The 20549-nt window shown below is 41.6% G+C and overlaps 2 protein-coding genes, 2 long non-coding RNA genes and 1 pseudogene across 5 annotated transcripts; 3 read left to right on the top strand and 2 right to left on the bottom strand.

Annotated features, from left to right (window-relative positions):
* Window positions 1-2147: 2147 nt before the first annotated feature.
* LOC148921468 (uncharacterized) lies at window positions 2148-2723 on the bottom strand. Its single transcript, XM_089048869.1, has one exon. It carries the CDS (start codon window positions 2721-2723, stop codon window positions 2148-2150), a length of 576 nt encoding a protein of 191 aa, XP_088904995.1.
* Window positions 2724-5874: 3151 nt separating this feature from the next.
* On the bottom strand, window positions 5875-6351 carry LOC148921469 (uncharacterized). Its single transcript, XM_089048885.1, has one exon. It carries the CDS (start codon window positions 6349-6351, stop codon window positions 5875-5877), a length of 477 nt encoding a protein of 158 aa, XP_088905011.1.
* Window positions 6352-6387: 36 nt separating this feature from the next.
* On the top strand, window positions 6388-8395 carry LOC103324700 (uncharacterized; annotated as a pseudogene).
* Window positions 8396-10309: 1914 nt separating this feature from the next.
* LOC107880127 (uncharacterized) lies at window positions 10310-13052 on the top strand. Of its 2 annotated transcripts, none has more exons than XR_016125339.1 (5): window positions 10310-11082; window positions 11266-11354; window positions 11449-11513; window positions 11621-11660; window positions 12171-13052. It is a non-coding gene; the product is annotated as an uncharacterized LOC107880127 (long non-coding RNA). The 2 variants fall into 2 exon arrangements; XR_016125341.1 differs by having other exon boundaries at window positions 11266-11337.
* Window positions 13053-13063: 11 nt separating this feature from the next.
* LOC148921470 (uncharacterized) lies at window positions 13064-15431 on the top strand. The gene is made up of 3 exons (XR_016125333.1): window positions 13064-13908; window positions 14010-14180; window positions 14721-15431. It is a non-coding gene; the product is annotated as an uncharacterized LOC148921470 (long non-coding RNA).
* The last annotated feature ends 5118 nt before the right edge of the window (window positions 15432-20549 follow it).

Genomic DNA, 20549 nt, shown 5'->3' on the forward strand with positions numbered 1-20549 from the left:
TACATAGCGAGAGTGGTGCGGAGTGTGAAACTGGCGGTGGTGGCGCTCTAGTGCACGTCTATTGCCTGGGGCGTAAAACATTCAAAAATGTGAGTGGACAAAAATGAAGTTTTAGAAAATAGCATATGAACATACTAACCCCACTGTAAAAACGGTTAGAAAACCCATTATGCATACTATATTCGTACAAAAGATAAACACGCATATTTATATTTATATAATCATTCACACACTCATAGAAATCATCAAACAGTTTAAATATTGAAAAACAAATATTTCTCCACCACCTAGGTATACCCATTTTATTTCCGTCAATTCCTATATTTATCCATCAATTCCCTTATTTTCCGTCAATTCCTCGTGCCACCAAAGCAACGCGTCCTCGCAGGCCTCAGAAAACACAAGGTCATCCGAGCCGCAATCCTTACTGGACTCGGGAGACATTTGGTTAACCTAATCCGCATTCCTCGCTCCCACGGTTCGGGCGTCCTCGAAACTCGTGGGGCAAATATCACGCGCGCTGACAAAACCGAAGGCAACTAAGATGTCCGTGGACATCGTCATATCCGAAGGCAACTTTTATTCCGAAGGCAACATCTATTCCGAAGGCAACCTTGGGTACCCATGGTGGTTTTTTTTAAAAAATAAATATATATTTCTGAAAAAGATTAAAGATTATAAAAATAATTATAAAACTATTCCTCATTCTATTCTTATATATTGTTTCCATTCATGAAAACCATAATTTTATTTCTCATCAAACCATTCAATCCGGTAATCACCTCATTTCCTACTTTCCAAGCCTTTTCTCATTTCCAACATAGCAGCATATAAATACAATATTTAAATCCAATTAAACATGCTTGGAAAGCCGTAGTCAATAAGAACTTATGCAAGATCAAATAATGAAATTCATTTGCACAAAATCATTTAGAAAACAAAAGTCCACTCACTGAGTGTCCAAGCTAGCTGGACCTTTCGAAGGTCCCTCCTGCGGGTCAGCTGGTGCCCGAGTACCTATTTATGCCATCATAAATATTTAATCAATAAAAATACTGAACATAAATATGTAATCCCAAAACACTGACCTCTGTCTCCTAAGAGTGCGCGCACCAAATTTAAGATCATTCCTATGCCCACTTAAGCATTTCGGATGGTTAGAATGGTCTGAAAAGACCCGATACTCGATAAGTGATAAATTTCCATATTGGTCAACCCGGGACCTCGGGGGGTCCATGACCTCCAAATGTCAATCCGAGAGTTCGTATAGGTTCTACACATTTTAATATAACCACGTCCGGCTAGTTTGGTCCAAATTGGATGGTCGGATGATCCCAATCGTACAATCGGACGGTTATAGTTATTTAACCATAGGGTTCGCGATTTTGGAGTATCCGGGACTCCGATTTATGATCCGTCAAATCCTATACGATCTTAAAAATACGAGGTACGACATACGTGAGTTTGAGTTCAATCCAAACAGTCCGAACCTATCGAACCTGAAAATCACAGTGACAACTAAGGGATCGCATTGGGACACAATGCCCATTTCGCTACAATGTCCCGCACCGCCACACACGGGGGCATCACGTGGGTGTGCAGATCAATTTCCGACGGGCGGAAATACTCCAAATCGTCTGCCAAGATTCCTACCCTAGGTGTAAAATCTCATTTGGAGACACTTTTGTTCTTCAACATAACCGAAAAAATGGCCGGAAGTGGCCGGAATTTCAATCCAAAAACGGGCCAAACTTTGATTCGAAAATTGAATTACCCAGGCTGCAAATCGATCAATTCTGATAGGACTCTATCTTTCAACCTTAGACATTAACCAGGAACAAAGAGAACCCAAAGAAGAACAAAGAGAACCCAAAGAAGATTTTCTGTATATTTCTAAAAAAGAAGTACAATGGCTCCCCAATTAGTAATAAATCCACCGTCGAGGATACAACAGTAATTGTAACAGAGTCCCCAACTAAAACTTGACACATGGCTAAATAACTATCCAAAAATGTAAAACAGTTTTGGCTCCAACTCCTAATTCCTATAATTACCCCTTCCTTTGAAGCTAAGTTTACAAGCATTGAAAACTTATTAAAACAAATGGAATTGAAAGCAGCTTCAATCTGGGCAATGAAATCTGGAAATCAGGCCTTGAGGTCATGGTAGTCCTGCCACGTGGCATCCGTTAGTGTGTGACCCTTCCAATGCACTAAGACATCCACCCCTGCAGCATTACCACATTTGACTAACTTCCTTTCCAAAATAGCTAGTCTCTCATCTTGCACAATACCATCTTCAGTAATTTGAGGTAATGTTAATGAAGGAGTCACGTGATTTCCCAAATGCTTCTTCAAACAAGACACATGAAATACAGAGTGGATCTTACAACCAATAGGCAATTGGAGTTTGTAAGCCACTAGTCCCAACTTCTTTAGTATCTCATAAGGTCCATAAAATTTGGGCAAAAGTTTATGGTATGAGTAAGCAGCCAAGGACTGTAATGGCGGTAAGGTACGTTGCAAATACACCATATCCCCAACCTGAAATTCCCTTTCGAAGCGATGTTTGTCAACTTGAGTCTTCATTCGATTATGTACCGTAAGGAGATTAGATTTCAGCAAAGTCAACATTCTGTCTCTGGCAACCAAGCTTCTGTCAACATTGGCAAATCTTGTAGTGCTTGGCTCATATGGTGTAAACCGTGGGTGGGGGCTGACCATCAACGACTTCAAATGGGTTTAACTTAGTTGATGTATAATAGGCTGTATTATAACTAAATTCTGCCCAAGATAACCAAAGCAACCATTTTTTGGGTTGAGCTGCAGCAAAGTACCTTAAATAAGTCTCCAAACACCGATTAACCACTTTAATTTGGCCATCAATCTGTGGATGGTAACCAGAGCTCATCCATAAGACTAAATCATGCAATTTGAAGAATTCTTTCCAGAAGTCACTAACAAATATTGGATCCCTGTCACGAACAATGAAGCTAGGCATACCATGTAACTTAAACACATGGTCCACAAAGAGCTGAGCTATGGTAGCAGTTGAATAAGGATGGGATAAAGCAATGAAATGGGCATACTTGCTCAGACGATCAACTACTACAAAAATGACAGATTTCCCTTAGCAAGGGGGTAATCCAACAATAAAATCCATGGAGATATCAGTCCACACCTTATCCGGTATAGGCATGGGTTTTAAAAATCCAGCAGGAGTCACAGTTTCATACTTGTGTTGTTGACAGGTGTGACATTCAGCTACCATTTTTTGCACATCGTGTTTCATACATGGCCAATAAAAACTCAAAGAAAGCCTTTGATAAGTCTTCAAGAAACCCGCATGACCAGCCGTAACTGAGTGATGAGCAGCAAAAACTTTGGTCCTCCAAACCGAATTAAGACTAAGGACTATTCTGGAGTTATATTTAAGGAGACCATTGTCAATGCGAAACTTGAGTAAATAATTTGTTGTAGAAAGAGATGGTGCAAGAGGTGATTGTGTAGGACCAGCGACAGCTAGAACTTGTTGTTTTTTTACTAAGAATCCAAGGATCACCCCACTTGTACCATCATAAATCATCCATCCAACTATGATAAGGATATGTAATTGCCAAATTCTCAATATACTGCCCAGAAACATCAGTTCTAATTGGCAAGTTGTCCATGGCAAAGACTTGAACTTGGTCAGTAAAAGAGCTGTGACTGATAGGAAATCTAGACAAAGCATCAGCTGCTTTATTATCACTTCCTTGCCTATAGTGTATCTCATAATCGTAGCCCAAAAGCTTGGTGACCCATTTTTGCTGAAAAGGAGTGTGAGCCTTGTGATTGAGAAAATATTTAAGACTATGGTGATCTGTCTTAATGATAAAGTGTCTACCTTGTAAGTAATGATGCCACTTCTTGATGGCATGAACAATTGCCATCATTTCCCTCTCGTAAGTGGAAATGGCTTGGTTTCTAGGACCATGAGTCTTGCTAGTAAAAGCAATAGGCCTGCCTTCATGTTGTAACACAGCTCCTATACTAAATCCAGAAGCATCACTCTCAATGATAAAAGGTTTTGTATAATCCGGCAAGGCGAGAACCCTGGGAGATAACATGAGTTCCTTGAGTTTGTGAAAGCCTGCAATAGCCTATGGAGTCCACAAAAATCCATCCTTCTTGATTAACTGAGTCAAAGGGAAACTTTCCCTACCATAGTGATGAATAAATTTTCGATAATAGCCTGTGAAACCCAAAAATCCTCTCAAACTTTTAACAGAAGTAGGTACAGGCCAATCAACAACTGCATTTAATTTGGAAGGATCAGCTGAAACTCCTTGCCTAGAGATGATGTGGCCCAAATATTCAATAGTAGAAACTCCAAAGGCACACTTGGACATCTTGACAAAAAGTTGATGATGCTTCAAAATTTCCAAAACAGTATGTAAATGCCTTAAATGATCTGACCATGAAGTACTGTACATGAGAATATCATCGAAAAAAACCAAGACAAACTTCCGTAAATAATTTCGGAAAATCTCATTCATCAAACCTTGAAATGTGGCAGGATCATTTGTCAAACCAAAGGGCATAACAAGGAATTCGTAATGTCCCTCGTGAGTTCGAAAAGCCATTTTTTCAATATCTTTTGGATGAACTCTAATATGATGATAGCCACTCCTCAAGTCCAATTTGGAAAAATACTTTGCCCCATGCAATTCATCCAACATATCATCAATACGTGGAATTGGATATTTATCCTTTATAGTTAACTCGTTTAACTGTTTGTAATCCATGCACATTCTCCATGTGCTATCCTTCTTCTTGACCAACAAAACAGGAGTAGAAATAGGACTATGATTGTTCCTTATAAATCTAGAGTCCAGCAGCTTTTTGACACACTTTTCAATTTCTGACTTTTGAAGTGGTCCATAAGCATATGGTCTAATGCATCGTGGTTTACAACCAGAAATCAGTGGGATCCAATGATCATGTTTTCTCACAAGAGGTAGAGTAGTTGGGGTGCCAAAGACTGCAGAAAAAGAATCCAACAAGGCTTGCAATTCATGCTGTTGTGGTGAGGATAAATCATCTGCAAGTTTGGCCATATTTTCACATTCTACTGACAAGAAATATGTTGTGGAGGCTGAGGCTTATAACTGGACAAACAAATTTGCTCATTCCCATGCCAAAACTTCATAGTTAATCTCTCAAAGTCCCACAATATTAGACCTAGAGTTCTCAACCATTGAACCCCTAACACAATGTCACAGCCTCCCAATGGCAAAGCAAACATATCGGAGGTATATATAAGTCTCGATGGCTAAAGGAACCACAGCGCAACAACCTTTACTCAGAACTTGTCCACCATCAGCTATCATGACATCACAAATATGAGAATGATCTAACTTCCAACCCAACTTCTTAACCATGCCAATATCGATGAAATTATGAGAGCTTCCAGAGTCTAACAATACCACAACAGGACTGTTCTTCATTACAGCAGTGAGTTTTATAGTCTTAATAGCAATAGGGGCAAGAGTACCATAAAAGCACAAGCTATGATACAACAAGCATTCACCTTAGCAGCTTGTTCAATTTTTTGTAATTCATGAACTATTTCCTTTTCCTCAGAACTATTATAACCCATATCCAACAACAAGATTTGTTTCCTTGTACACTTATGACCCCTCACAAATTTTTCATCACAATAAAAACAAAGATTATTCTGCCATTTATATTGGATTTCTTTAGGGGTTAATTTCTGGATAGACATATCCTTCCTAGGAACAATTTCATTTTTAGCGGGAACTAAATCATTTTGTATGAGTAAAAGAGGCAATCTTGACTTAGAAATTCCAGCAGAATGTGCATACCTCAACTTCTAGAGTTTAGCATCCACTTCATGAGAAAAATTCATGGCCTCATGAACTGTAGCAGGACGAAGCAACTTGACATCATGCTTGAGTTCTTCCCTTAATCCTCCAACGAAACAGCTCAATCGAAAAGTCGGACTAAGATCACAGATTAGAGTTGCCAAGCGGTAGAACTCAGTGATATAATCCTTTAAGGGACCTGTTTGACGAAGCTTAAAGAGCGACTTTGCAAAATCCTCAAACCCATGAGAGCCAAATTCTCTACAAAATGCCCTGGTAAAATCTTCCCATTTGGACAAAGAAGAAGCACATTCCTCCCATTGATACCACTGCAGAGCCTCACTATCAAGATGGAAAGAAACCATTTTTACCTTTTTCTCAGAGGGCACCGAAAAGTAATCAAAATATTGCTCCGCCTTGTAAATCCATTCAATTGGATCATCCCCATCGCTGAATCTGGGAAATTTTATCTTAACAAAGGGCATATGATTCTCAGAAGAAAAATCCCTTTCCTTCTCTCGATGATAACCTTTGCTAGGTTTCTTAACTTTCCAATGTGGGACTCTTTACCTTCACATTCTCACACGCCCCCACACGTGTGGTGAATTTTCAAGCCTAGCATGTGGAAAACACATATTGGTTGATGTGGAGCACGTGTGGCCTTTGAGCTTTCACACGTGGGCTAACCTGGCTCTGATACCATGTCAAGATGAAGAGGAACTGAAAAGCAGTAAAGAAACTATAGAAGCGAGAGAATTTGAGAGAAGGAAATGTAGGTTTCTGTATTTCGTTAAGCTCTAACTGAGCACATTACAATCTTTATATCAGCCTAACTACAGTCTAGCTGGCTACTCACTTTGCTAACAACTCTAACCACATTCTAACAGCTTACTCATTGATCTGTTGACACTTGGCAATATCATCATTGATACTCTTACACTTTCTCACTTAGGGAAGGCTGATGAAGTTTGCAGTAAGGGGAAGAATATATTAGATCACTCTTATGGAAGCTTTAAAGGACTTACAGAGGATGGACGTGATTCCAATGAAAAAATTCAAGACAATGCCCTGAAATCCTGCTTATCTCGATTGGTACCTTCTGTAAGTTTCAACGATAAGATTCTAAGTGCCTGAGTTTGGTTCCATGATCCCAAAGAAAGCCATCAGCCGTTTTCAGACTTTCTTTTAAAAGGAGATCTTGTGATGCAGAAGAAACCATTGAACAATGTAAGCATTCAAATAATTCAATTTTCTTTGAATAGAAAGAAAACTTAGAATATTTTGATTGATGTACATGTGTATTACTGAACATTTCAATGATATATCCGCAGGTCAATCAAAAGGTTTTTGTATCGGCCTAGACCAGGATATATCATTCCATGTTGTAGAGTAGAGAAGCCGACTTTAGGATCTTGGTCTGAGATTCCACCCTCAACTTTTAAATTTCGTGGCGAGAACTATTTCAAGTATGACTTTGGTTTTTTCTTTTGTCAAAACCAACCTTAACTGAATTTAGACATTTGCAACTAATTATTCTGTTCTGCCTTGCTAATGATAATATTATTTTATGTTGGTCTACCATCCAGGGATAACGAAAGTCAACTGCTCCGAACTACAGTCCATATACTCCAATAGGTGTTGATGTGTCTGCATTCCCCAAAAAGATACATCACATTGCCCAGCATCCTGAGCTTCCCAAAGTGAAAGCAAATGGGAAAGTGTTCATTGTAAACACACAGGTATTTTTTCAGAATTGATTTATCTTGTTATGTTTAGTTTGTCTTGGCAATATCTAATGATATTGCTCTGCTCCTTGTTGCAGTTGCCTACTTATCTTGCTGCAATGTTTCTTGGTGATAGTGATGGAGAGAGGATGACTCTTGTAATGTATTTCAAAGTTTCTAAGAACTTTGATAAAGGCATCTCTTCTTAATTCCAGGATAGCATCAAGGTAACTCTGTTTGGATAGGCATGTACTTTATTCTGATGTACTCTCCCTAATGGAAATGATCTTATGTTCTATTGGAACACTCAGTCTGTTGGTATATTTGAATGATGCTTTTAGAAAATGGTTGATGATGAGACGGAAAAAGTTAAAGGATTCGCATAAGGACTCCACTATACCTTTCAGAGAAAGACTAAAGATCTTGACTGGAGTGGTAAATCCTGAAGATCTCAGAATGAGTTTTGCTGAGAAGAAGCTTGTACATGCATATAATGACAAACCAGTTCTTTCACTCCCTCGACGCAATTTTTACAAGGTAAATATTGAACATTTATGTTGCTGAGTGTTAAGAAGATGAAACATAAAAACCATGTTGTTTGACTTTATCAAGCTCTCTCACCTGCAGGGTCCTAACAACTTTGAGATTGATCTGGACATTCATCACTTCAGCTACATAACAAGAAAGGGTCTCGAATTGTTGTTAGAACGTCTTTAAAAACGGAATAGCCGAGAGCGGCTATACTTGTAAAATATTCTATTTATGGCGTGTAGTCACTCTAAAATATTCTTTTTATGGAGTATAGTTGGACGGCCATAATTTTAAAATATTCTTTTTTCGGAGTATATCCGTGCGGCGATACTCCCTTTTAAAATAGATAATTTATGGAGTATAGCCGTGCCGCTATACTCTACTTTTAAAATATTCTTTTTATAGCTTATAGAGTATAGCCAAGAGGTTATACGTTTAAAATAATCCACCGCATAGCTATACATTTAAAATATTCTATTTAACCAGTATAGCCGCGCGGCTATACACTTTAAATATAACAATAAAAATATGGATTTCTCTATAGCAAAGCAGAGCCTTGAGATTATGAATCAATTAGACATGGTATGTATCTACGTTCTAGCTTTGTTCCTCTGTGTGCGCTTAGGGTTGGGAGAAAATTTATGTCTTGTTTGTGTGTTGCATGTGTATGAGAAGTGATATAATGACGTTGCTTATCTTTTCATGTGCCCTTTGTCCTATTTCCTAAATATATTCGAATATTTAAACAGTATAGCTGAGTGTCTATATTCGGATAATAATATAATTACTAATTGAAGTAATTAAAAAAGGCAAAGATATTACTCCATGACATATATATGAAATTAAAGAAGTTGGGCAAAAAATAAAAGTAAAGAAACTAATTTTATATATATTTTTAAAAATAAATAGCAAGAAGACCATACGTCTATGTCAGCAACTATATGCCGGATTAGACCTCTGCCAAGGAAAGTTTCCCACGACGACGTAATGTCGTGAGAAGATCTAATCCAGCAAAATTGCAACGAGATAGACATGTGCCGTGAAAGTTCGTCAGGAGAGGTTTTTTTAAATATTAAGTATAAACGTGGTATCTTTAGGTCAGTACATTTTTATTCTAAATTTTCTTTTTAGTAATTCAAAAAAATCTTAGCCTTATTTAATTACTTTCATTAGTAATTATGTTTTAATCATTATTTATTTTGTGAATAATTAGTATTAAATATTTTAATTAACTTCATAAATATATTACTTAATAAATAGTAATTGGTTTTTAATTTTTTTCTTTAATAAAATACTTAAATACTAATTATTTATTAAGTGAATAATAATTAAAACATAACTACTAAATAAAGTAATTAAAAAAGAGAAATTCAGATTATGATATGTCAAGGGTATAGCCGTCCGGCTATACGTTTAAAATATTATGTTAATGGAGCCTTATCAAAACAAATTTTTGTCCAGGAGTGCTAAATTGAATCAATAAATTTGTGATCATGAAAATACTTTAGTAATTCGCTGACTCACTTGAGAAGTTATTTTATTGCTTGTGTACATATCCACATGACATGTTGATGTGATTTATCTAAATTTTCTCAAATTATTATAATTCGTGCACAATAGTTATAAAATTCAAATTTTACACAAAAAGAAGGAACAATAAGAGAAAAAATCGTAGCCAAAGGTGGTTCATATGGTAGATCCAAAGATTCCTATGAAGATGAATCCATTCTCTTAGAAAGGTTAGAATGGTGGTTTATATTTTTTGGAAAATAATATAGCCAAGCGGCTATACTCCAAATTTATTTTAAAAATAGTACTTCCATGCGGCAATACTAGGTTTTTTCCTAATTTTATTTTAAAAATAGTACAGCCGATTGGCTATACCCGTTTTACCAAATTTTTTAAAAACCAGTATTGCCGGGCGGCTTTAGTCGGTATTTTCTTAATTTTGTTTAGAATAGTATAGCGGCGCGGCTATACTCAGTTTTAATATTCAGAATCGGACTCGAACTCATCACTACGGATGTCTAGGGCCTGAGCAAGCCCGTTCCAGGTTTTGGCGGTGTTGAGATATCGGCCTAAGCGCTAGCCAGGGAGGACACCGACATCGAGGAGTTAGGGGCCTAGGCGGCTGGGAGGATCTAGGCGGCTCAGGCGGATCTAGGCGGCGCCTAGGCGTCCTGGCGGATCTAGGAGGCCTGGGTGGGTTTTGCTGTTACTGATCCTATGTAATTGAGTTAGTCTATGTCTTCTAATCCCTTTTTAGTCCTTGACTTGTGTTAAATTTTCCCAGGTAACAAATGTCCTTTGTGCCCAAGCCCAACAGTTCTAGAACATGTGCTTATAATAATTGAATGAGATGCTTGTATTATTTGACATCAGAATTATTGCTTTATGGTTTTCTATACCTATGCTGTTTGTAATGGGCATGGTTGCGCATCCCCCAGGAGTTCCACCTATTATAGATTGAGTCTGGCATTCTCACTTTTACAGAGTATAACAATTAGTGGATTTGTGGTTCTAGATTTTGGAAATAAACAAAATCCAAGTAATATGAAATTACTAATCTATGAATATGAATTTAGGAAATCATTTTGGTGGGGCCATTCAAACTTTTATTTCCATCATGCATTCAATGCTAGGCATATATTTTAGGTTCGTCTGCATGATATGTGCTTGCTAATTTTTTGTGCTTAATTAGTGTTATAGCTTTCAGAGTTTACCAAGATTGTTTGTTTCAGTTCTGTGGTCTACCTTCAATATCTTCTTTATGTTTTTGCCAGTGCGACACTTAACGACATTATACAAAAGAACTTCACAGAGGAATTTGCCGAAAGGAAGTTGGAGAATGATACAATGACAAACTTTGGTGTTGATTTGATGCCACTCTTTGTCATGGATGTTGTCCTCCCATTTCAGAAGTTTCGGCTACTCATTTCTTAACCTAGGTATAGACTTCTGGTAAGTTGGTTAGCAGTTTGTATTTTTCACATATGACATTCATAAAATATTTAAACGTAGAAGTGCATTTGCTGCAAAATAACTATGTTGACAAACTTATCTGGCAAGTTTTGTATGCCTATTGGTAATTTTCTACAGTCCATGTGATCCATGTGTTGTGTGGTTTTTATTGAATGTTCATAGATTTTTGCTTGTACCTTGTCACTCAAACAACGGGTAAGGAGGATAATAGAAGGCAACCGTCGGATGGGAATGGTAGATTAGTGTCACTGGTCCTTTTCTTTCCCTTTTAACTTTCTTAAGGTATATAAAGTTTGACCCAATGTATAAGTTTCACTGATTGTGGCTTGTTTTTTTAATTTGTAGGTTAGCATTGAATCTTCAACAGGCTCAATAGCTGATTTTCTTGTGAAGTGGAAATGACCAACTAGGTCTTTCATCCTCCTTTCCTTCTTATTTTTCTAGTATGCAGAATGTCATTTGTAAACTCCACTACCATGCTTCCTCCTTTTAAAGAAAAAAATTATTATTTATGTAGGTGTGAACCACTACCAGAAGGGTCTAGAGAGAGAGCAGACGTAAGTTCATGACAATTTGGTTTGCTGTAATGTCTCTATTGGAGTGTGCTCTTTTCTTTTATATTTTATATTTAAATTTTTTGTTGTAGAGAATAGTAAGAAGCTTGAGTTAAGCTTGATCCGGTGCTTAACAATGCTTTTGAGTTTTTTTTTAATTTTTTATATTAATAAATTGGTCACACATTTTTCTAGATGCAAAGTTGCATAGGTTTCAACTTCAATTGGCAAAACTTGAGATACAATAAGCAGAGCTTAAAGTGTTGTTGATAAGGCATCTTATTTTATATGTGACACGTGACCTAATGGAATTTGGTTGTAAATCTTCAAATGTATTATAGTTGTCACTGAATTAAGTCTAATAATGTCATTGCTAAAAGGCCCTGTAGCTAATGTATTAATAGCCTGAAGTGTAACATGCATCACCGTAGGAAGATGCAGGACAAAGTTCTTCCACGTTTTTTCCCCTCATATTGGTTGCGCCTATGTGGTTTAACTTCTATATCTGTCCAGTTGCAGGAATTGACAAATAATGCAGCAGAGTATGCTCGGAATTGACAAATAATGCAGCAGGTTATGGATAAGGCGGGGTAAAAGAGCAGCACGTCAAGGTAAAACGCTCTGGAATGACATCAATTGAATGAACTCGGAATTTACCTTCTTTTTTGCTTTTCTTTTTTTTTAATGGGTTATCTCCATAAGTAAAGTCTCTTAGTCCTCTATAATAGGTATTTGGATGACCATTAAGAATATCCTGAATCAGATTTTCCATTATTTTGGGTGGATATTACTGCCTGACTGATATTACTACCTTCAATTTATTTCAAAACTCTTTTCTTCGTTGTCTCATTAGACTATTTTGTATCCAATTTTTCATATGCAAAGAATACAACGCGAACTGATATATCTCATAGCAAAAGGGCAGGGTTGTCAAGTGCAATGAGAAAAATGCTATCATTGGGTTTAGTTCATAATTACGATGGATACATTTTAGAAACTAAATTATTACACAGGCAATTTTATACCATGAAATTCAAGATTCTTTTATCCCAAAAATGTTGGTGGATCCCTATTTTTTGTTGTTGTATTTATGGGTTTAACACGTATTATTTCTTATAAATAAAATCCATTTTTTATTCTTGCCTAATGGGCTAGTAGTTGAAAATCATTAGAATGGGAGGTATTGGAAAGAATTTAAATTATCATTCCCCAATATCACTGGTATAAATAAAATAATTGAAGAAATAACTCTATCCTAATTAGCGAAAGTGGTATTTTAAGCCCTAAACCCTAAAATAACATTGACAAAATTGTATATTTAAAGAGTATAGCCGGCAGCTATACTATTCAAATATATTATTTTAAAGGTATAGCCGCGCGGCTGCCCTCTTTGACTGTATCTTTAAAGGTATAGCCGATCGGCTATACTCTTTAAATTCATTCGAAACAAACACGAAGCTTGCTTGCACTCGCAGTCACACGGCCATTTCACTTGCAAGCTTCAAAGACTCGGTCTTGAGCCTCTCTCTCTCTCTCTCTCTCTCTCTCTCTCTCTCTCTCAAGCTTGAATTTTTTTTCTTTCGTTTCGGCTGATGCGTTGATTGGATTGGACTGGACGCTCTCTATGAAAACCATCAAATGTCATTCAGCTATTGAAATCTCCACTAAGATAACAACTCTGATGCTATAAGGGAGTTAGGCGGCGGCTAGGCGGCCTGGGCTGATCTAGGCAACGCCTAGGCGGATCTAGGCGGCTCGGGCGGGTCTAGGCAGCGCCTAGGCGGTCTGGGCGGTTTTAGGAGGCATGGGCGGGTCTGGGCATCCTTTTTTTTTTTGAAATGAAGAGAGACGAAGCTTGCACTCGCACAGGAATGTGGTGCGCGAGTGAAATGAAGAGACAAAGAAACGAACACGAAGCTTGCACTCGCAGTCCAATCTTCAAAATTCAAATACTCGGTCTCGAGCCTCTCTCTCAACTCAAGCTTGGATTTTTTTCTTTGGTTTCGGCTGCTGCGTTGATTCGATTTTTTTTTTTTTGTGCTTTTCTGTTATTGAAGTTGGCAACGTCAGATGAACATCCAAGGCAGTTTCTTAGTATGCCAGAAGAAGCCCAGCAGATGGTTCTTTAACCTGAGGCACACCTTGCAGTTTGGCATTGGATTACACCATGTCTGTCTGAATGACAAAGATAGATCTATGGTTGAGGAGCTTTTTGCAAACAACAAGATTCAGGCATTTCTGTTTTACCTCAGTAAGCATGAGTCTTTCCTTAAAAACACATTAGGAAAAGAGAATATAAAAAGATAATTTTCTTACTCCATATACTGATTAGGCATATGTATTAAATTATAGGTATTGGTTTGTACCAGTACATTGGCATGGGGTGTAAACCTTCCAGGTCATCATCTGTTCATTATTAAGGTAAGGCAAAATTTGTGCGGTATCTTTTTCATTTGGTTCCTATATTTACAAAGGTTTCTAGCAGGAGTATATTGCAGCAGCGGTTCTTCAGGACAAATTTATGTAAGTGTTGATTCTCTTGCAGGGAAAACAAAGAGATATGTTGATTTTACAATATCAATCACATATATATTGCAAATGATGGTTTTGGTCACACATGACTACATAGAATAAAAAATGGAAAGAAAGAAATATGTGAATCAGATTACATGCTTTTCTCCCTTTATAATCAACAGTTTCTCAGATTCTACGAGAAAGATGGGAGTAGATGTCCATCACAATCCGCCCGCCTAACAATCAATAAACACAAATCATATTAGTTTCTGAATATTTGCCTCAAATATTAATACTAGGAATCAGGTTGTTTGGGGTTTTGAATATCAGAAATAAAAGACCAGTGCTAGTGCGAATTGGGCACTCTGCCTTGTTTATATTATTACATTCTACAGCTAGCATATCAGCTGATTAGTTAGACATGTTAATCGGGGATGCTGAGCACCCTGAATGTTGTTAGTCCATGCTTCTTTCCTGTATTGTTTATCTTTTTTTGTTTTTTTTCCTTTGACCTCCAAGAGAAGCTCATCTTTTGTCTTATTTACGTAGATTTATCTGGCCTGAGGAAGGATTGGATGTGAGTTAACCAGACCTTCAGAGACCCCTAAAGCATGAGCAATTATGACTTACTCATTAAAGTGTTGTTAGAAGGGCCACTTTGGAATTTAGCCATATATATTTTTGTCTGTAAGGACAATGTGCAGCACTTGCACTTAAATGGTACACTAATTGTTTCTGAAAATGGTGAAGCTTTGATTTATCTAATTATTATTTTTTAACAATTACGCTTTCATTCGGATGATTTGTTGCTTAAGAAAGTAGAGTTTTCACCTCCTAGCCTCTTCTCATATCTTTTGGGTTCTTTTCGTGGTTTATGGTTTGATGGGGATTCTTCCTTATGGATGATGCCATGCATGAATATTGAACTTTCTAACTCGCTAAGCAAAAGAGGAATATTCTGCATACAGCTACTATTCCCCGAGGCAACTTTGCAGACCATGATTGGAAATTTTCCTGCTTCAAAAATGTATCAGGTACAGACTTCTAAGATAGTTGACACATGAATGACTAACCCACAGGTCAAGATTTAACGTGAATGGACAACTTTTTGACTGGGCTGGGTAGGTTATTGAAATACAAGTCAGTTATTTGTTTTCAGGCGTGTTAACTAATTTCAGTAGCTTTGCATCTAGAATATTTTGTTCTTCTAGGATCTGCAGCCTTTTCCAGGCATCGAAGTGAAATTAAAACTTCAGCGGAAAGTCTTGTTTACACCATAATCAACCGAGCATATCCAGTCTCAAAACAACTAGCACCAAGGCAGACACGCCTTCTCTCTTGCCGAAGGAAGACACTCTTCCGAGGTGCCAAGCACCTGCCGAAACTCCCGACTGCCAAAGCTCACAAACTGTTAAACCTAATTCTCATGACACGTGTCACCACGCGGCAACTTGCGAGTCCTACGCCGAAATCTACACCAACCTCCCACTTTCACTTCCCTATAAAGGAGCGTTGCCTAGTAAGGGGAACTACTTTCGCCTTTTACTATTACTCTGCAAAGTTACCCTTCTTAGGCGCTTAAGCATCGGAGAGCCTTGGCGGCACCACACGGTGCGGGCTTAATATTGCTTCCCTATTTTTGTCTTCTGCGAGGCTAGCCCTTATTGAAGGCCCGGACCCTTTCCCTGCTGAAGGCAAATCCCTTTTTCTCTAAGTTGACCATCTCCGAAAAAGAGCATCAACGGTTTGGCGCCGTCTATGGGAAGCGATACTTGAATCCCATTTTTTCTCTACCAGCCCAGTGGCCTCCTTCTCCTATCCGGCCCGTCGCCTCTTCTTCACTCCACACTCAGCTATGCCTCTGAGGATAGCCAGAGGACTCGACACCATATCCCCCATGGGGAGTACCTCCCAGAGAAGACCTTCGCGGATGCCAATCTCGATGAGCCGGAGAGCCTCAGCGCCGATGTCACGGGATGTCGAAAGAAATATGACCATCTTCATGCTAAGACGTCGAGCTCGAACATGACTACCGCACCTGAAAATGGCGGGAGATGAATCGGACCCAAGGCTCCCCAGCCCTACCCGGGTACACAGCGTACCGCCCAAATCAGCGGGCACTCCCACCACAATGTCCCACCCGGCCTAGGCCCGGCCAAGGGTAAGGGCCCCTCTATCCGAGCGACCAAGTCGCGACTTCTCCGCATCTCCCCACCAAGGAACCGGCCTCATGAACCAACAAAGGTCTACAGGATTGTAGGGACCGTATCTGGACCGTCAAGCGGAACCCCATCTTATCTCTGTAATCTCAAGACCCAAGATGACCACACTGGGCCCTCACTTAAAGCCTACCCAACTACCTCTTGGAAGGTATAGGGGACTCGGAGGTGGGGCGGGGATTACTCAAGCGACTACGAGTCTTATCACCTTTGAGGCGTTGAAGAATTCTACGGCCGCCATGGCCACCCACACACGGACCTCCGGCACCGAGATTCTCCCTCATACCGGCCGGCAGTGAGGCTTCTCTTCGAAAGTCCGGCGTGCGGAGGCGAACATCAGCGCAACCACCAACCTCTGCAGGCAAAGCCACGACTGGGCCCTTTACGAGCGCATCCTTAATTACCACGAGAGAAGGACATCCAGCCACTCCGCGCCGCCTTCTACAGCAGCGCGGAGGATCCTCTCACCCACATACATTCTTTCCCGATCGCCGCAGGGTGCAAGGGCCTCAGCGCGAAGGCATGTGTCTCATCTTCCTTCCACTCTCGGTGGCGCGAGCCACAACGGTTTTACATCTGAACCCTCGCACCATCAACACATTTGTGATCTGAAGCGAGGCCTTCTGGACCATTTCATGATCCAAACCGATCGCCTCTACTCCGCGGACGACCTATACATGTAGACGGGGTGAAGAGCGAACCCCCGGAGTCGCGGCGAGGTTCAGCCACGAATACTCCCGCTGCCCGGATCACGATGATCGTGCCGCCTTCGGTGCTTTCAAGAGTGGCCTCCGAGAGTCTAACTTCCGGTGCTGGTCCACAGCAACCCTTGGAACACATCGCCGGTGATAAAGCGAGCAGCGATTCATGCCAAAGGTGAGTACTTCAACTCAAGCGTAGCCCAGCCATCCGGCACATAATCCTTTTGCTGATCCTCCACAGCCGGTACCCATCCCAGCTCCACCCCAACATTCCTGCCTGCACCAAGCACCCAGGATGCCCAGCACCCCAAGAGGAAGGATAGCTGCCAGCATACCTTCAACAATAACAAGCGGGGCAAACATGGGAACCACCACCAGTCTAGTGGAAGCAACCCTTCCAGGACAAGTGACGGGCCCCACTCCCATTTTCACCCAAACCCAGGTTCGAGGTCTTCACCACCCTCAACACTACCTATGAGAATGTCCTAGTCCACGAGGCACCTATCATACCTCAGCCTCCACCCCGGAGACCAGGCAGCAAGCCTATGCCTAACCACGAGTCTTACGCCGCTTTCATCGATTCGGTGGCCATGATGCGAATCTTGTGTTGCCTTGCGCAACATCATTGAGGGACTTATTCGCGAGGGGAAGCTGGATAAATACGTGCACAACCTCCCACCTAACCCTCACCAACGGCAGATCAACATGATCTCAACCATTAGTGGTGGCCCAACCATGGCTGGCACCTCCAACAACTCCATCAAACATTATGTCCGCTCTACCTATGCGTGCGGGTCTTGACGGCGGGGGCGCTTGCGAAGACACAAAACAGGCGGTGGGACTCCATTACCTTCTGCGAGGAGGAGGAGCGCGGCGTTATCCTCCCTCATGATGACCCAATCATTATCCGCGCCGACATATCTAACTTTGACGTTGGGCGCATATTGGTAGACACCGGCAGCTCAGTCAGTGTGATGTTTGCTGATGCCTTCAATGAGCTCCAGGTCCGTCTCATTTGCTTGACGAGCGTCACACCCCTGGTGAGCTTTTCGGGTGATGTGGTCCAGCCCTATCGGGAGCATTCATCTCCCTATCTCTATTGGGCGGCACCCGGAGGAAGACGGCCCACTCCCTTCCTTATCATTGACTGCGCCTCTCGACCTACAGCGTTATCTGGGGCCTTTGCCATGGCAGCCGGATGAAGGTTTTCATTTCCACACATATGTTACTGTTGAAATTTCCTACCCCTCATAGGCACGGGCATTGTGCGCGGTGATCAACTTAGGCGCCCGAAGTTGCTATGCTTCGGCGATAAAGTCTACTAATCGCCAACATAGGGGTGAGGCCCTAGCGGTCACCCAGGCCTAGCCCCCGCCCCCAGGCGCAGGCGCCCGAGGACCCGGGAGGAATCGCCGCAGGCCGAACACAGTGGAGGACCTCGGGTGATCACTCTCCATGAGAATATCCGGATCGGCAGTCGGGATCGGCACCTCCCTCTCACAAGAGCTTCGCTCACGATCTTGTGCCTTCCTCCGCCTCAACTCTGAAGTCTTTGCTTGGTCTTACAACGATATGCCGGGCATATCACCTGACGTCATCTCCCATAGGCTAAGCATTAATCCTGCCGTCAGGCCCGTTCGTGACGGCGTGCTTATGATCGAGAGCGGTATGAGGCCATGAAGGCGGAGGTGGATAAGCTGAACACCATTGGATTCATCAAGGAGGTGGATTATCCCACCTAGCTAGCCAATGTGGTAATGGTACGTAAACCAAGGAAGGGTTGGCGCATGTGCGTAGACTACACAAATCTCAACCGGGCACGCCCAAAGGATGAGTTTTCCCCTACCGCATTGACCAACTAGTTGGCGCCACAGCCGGCCAAGCCGCTTCGACTTCATGGATGCTTACTCAGGGTACAACCAGATCTTCATGCATCCTGAGGACCAAGCTCATACATCCTTCATCACCGACCGTGGCCTTTACTGCTACAAAGTAATGCCATTCGGCCTCAAGAACGCCGGGGCTACATATCAGCGTCTGGTGAACAGCATCTTCGCTCCACTCATTGGCAACACCATGGAGGTTTATGTTGATGACATCTTTGGTCAAAGTCGCTAGCGGCCCGGCCCACATCCCAACCTCTCTTACGTTCACCATTTTGAAGCAGTATAGGATGCGGCTCAACCCCACCAAGTGTGCATTTGGGGTGGCCTCCGGCAAATTCCTTGGCTTCATGATCAGCCAAAGAGGTATTGAGGCCAACCCAGAGAAGATCCAGGCTATCTTGGACATGGCGATACGAGGCGGTCAAGACATTGAGCCTTCGGGACGTGTCGCGCTACGACCAGATTTATCTCTAAGGCCAGCGATCGTTCGCCCCATTCTTCAAGGCGCCAAGGGTAGCAGCGCAACATCACTGGGTGCGAGAATGTGACGGCGTTGGCGAGCTCAAGGCATACATGAGCGAGCCCCTTTGTGTCAACCCCGAATACAGGGCGTCCTCACCATCTACCTCTGCACCACGGCTCGTTGTTGCTCGGTGCTCGTTCGACCACATGAAGGTCAGAGCATCGGTCACTATGTGAGCAAAAGTTGCAAGATCGGATTCGATACCATTGAGAAACTTGCTTTACGCCACAGTAGTGAATTTCGGCTAGGCGCCTCGGCCATACTTTCGGGCTCACACCATCCATGTCCTAACCAACCAACCACTCAGGCAAGTGTTGCAGAAGCCAGAGACTTATGGGAGGTTAGTCAAGTGGGCCATTGAACTTGGTGAGTTTGATATCCACTACAAACCCCGCCAAGCTGCAAAGGGCCAAGCCGTGGCTGATTTCATATCCGAGTTCACCGAACCCCATACTCTGGCCAGTCCTCAGATTGCAATCACGCCTACTCCTACCTCGAATCAGGTTCGCGTCGCCAGCAACGGCTCTCTAGACTTCACTCAGCCCTTATGGACTTTGTATGTGGATGGCTCTTCCAATGCCCAGGGATGTGGAGCTGGCCTCGTTCTCATATCCCCAGACAAGGTTGCCCTTGAGTTCGCCCTCCGCTTCAAATTCCACGCCTCCAACAATGAGGCCGAATACGAAGCACTCTTAGCCGACTTCGCCTAGCCAAGAGATGGGTAAGCAAATCAAATATTCAGCGACTCGCCGTTGTCCACCAAGTCAACGAGGACTTCACGGGATATCTCCATGTGACTTACCTCCAACATGCCCGCTGCCCACAACTTTCAATGCTTATCTCATAGGCTGGGTGCCACGCTCGAGCAGCCATGGCGATGCATTAGCAAAGGCTAGCCTCGGCGATGGGCCGGGCATAGATCAAGCTATCCACCGAGTTCTTGGACAGCCCGGTACCACGGGCACCTCATCTGTGTCATCGATCAAAGCCCTACATGGATGGACCCTATCCTCGATTCTTGCGAGAACCCGGACACTACCTGCGATCCC

This window comes from Prunus mume, linkage group LG1, assembly GCF_029339155.1.
Source record: "Prunus mume cultivar Tortuosa linkage group LG1, ASM2933915v1, whole genome shotgun sequence".
Classification (NCBI taxonomy): domain Eukaryota; kingdom Viridiplantae; phylum Streptophyta; class Magnoliopsida; order Rosales; family Rosaceae; genus Prunus; species Prunus mume.

What these genes read in the sequence shown, in the direction of transcription:
- LOC148921468 (XM_089048869.1), bottom strand. Translation starts at nt 2,723, where the DNA reads ATGGTCAGCCCCCACCCACGGTTTACACCATATGAGCCAAGCACTACA.
- LOC148921469 (XM_089048885.1), bottom strand. Translation starts at nt 6,351, where the DNA reads ATGCCCTTTGTTAAGATAAAATTTCCCAGATTCAGCGATGGGGATGAT.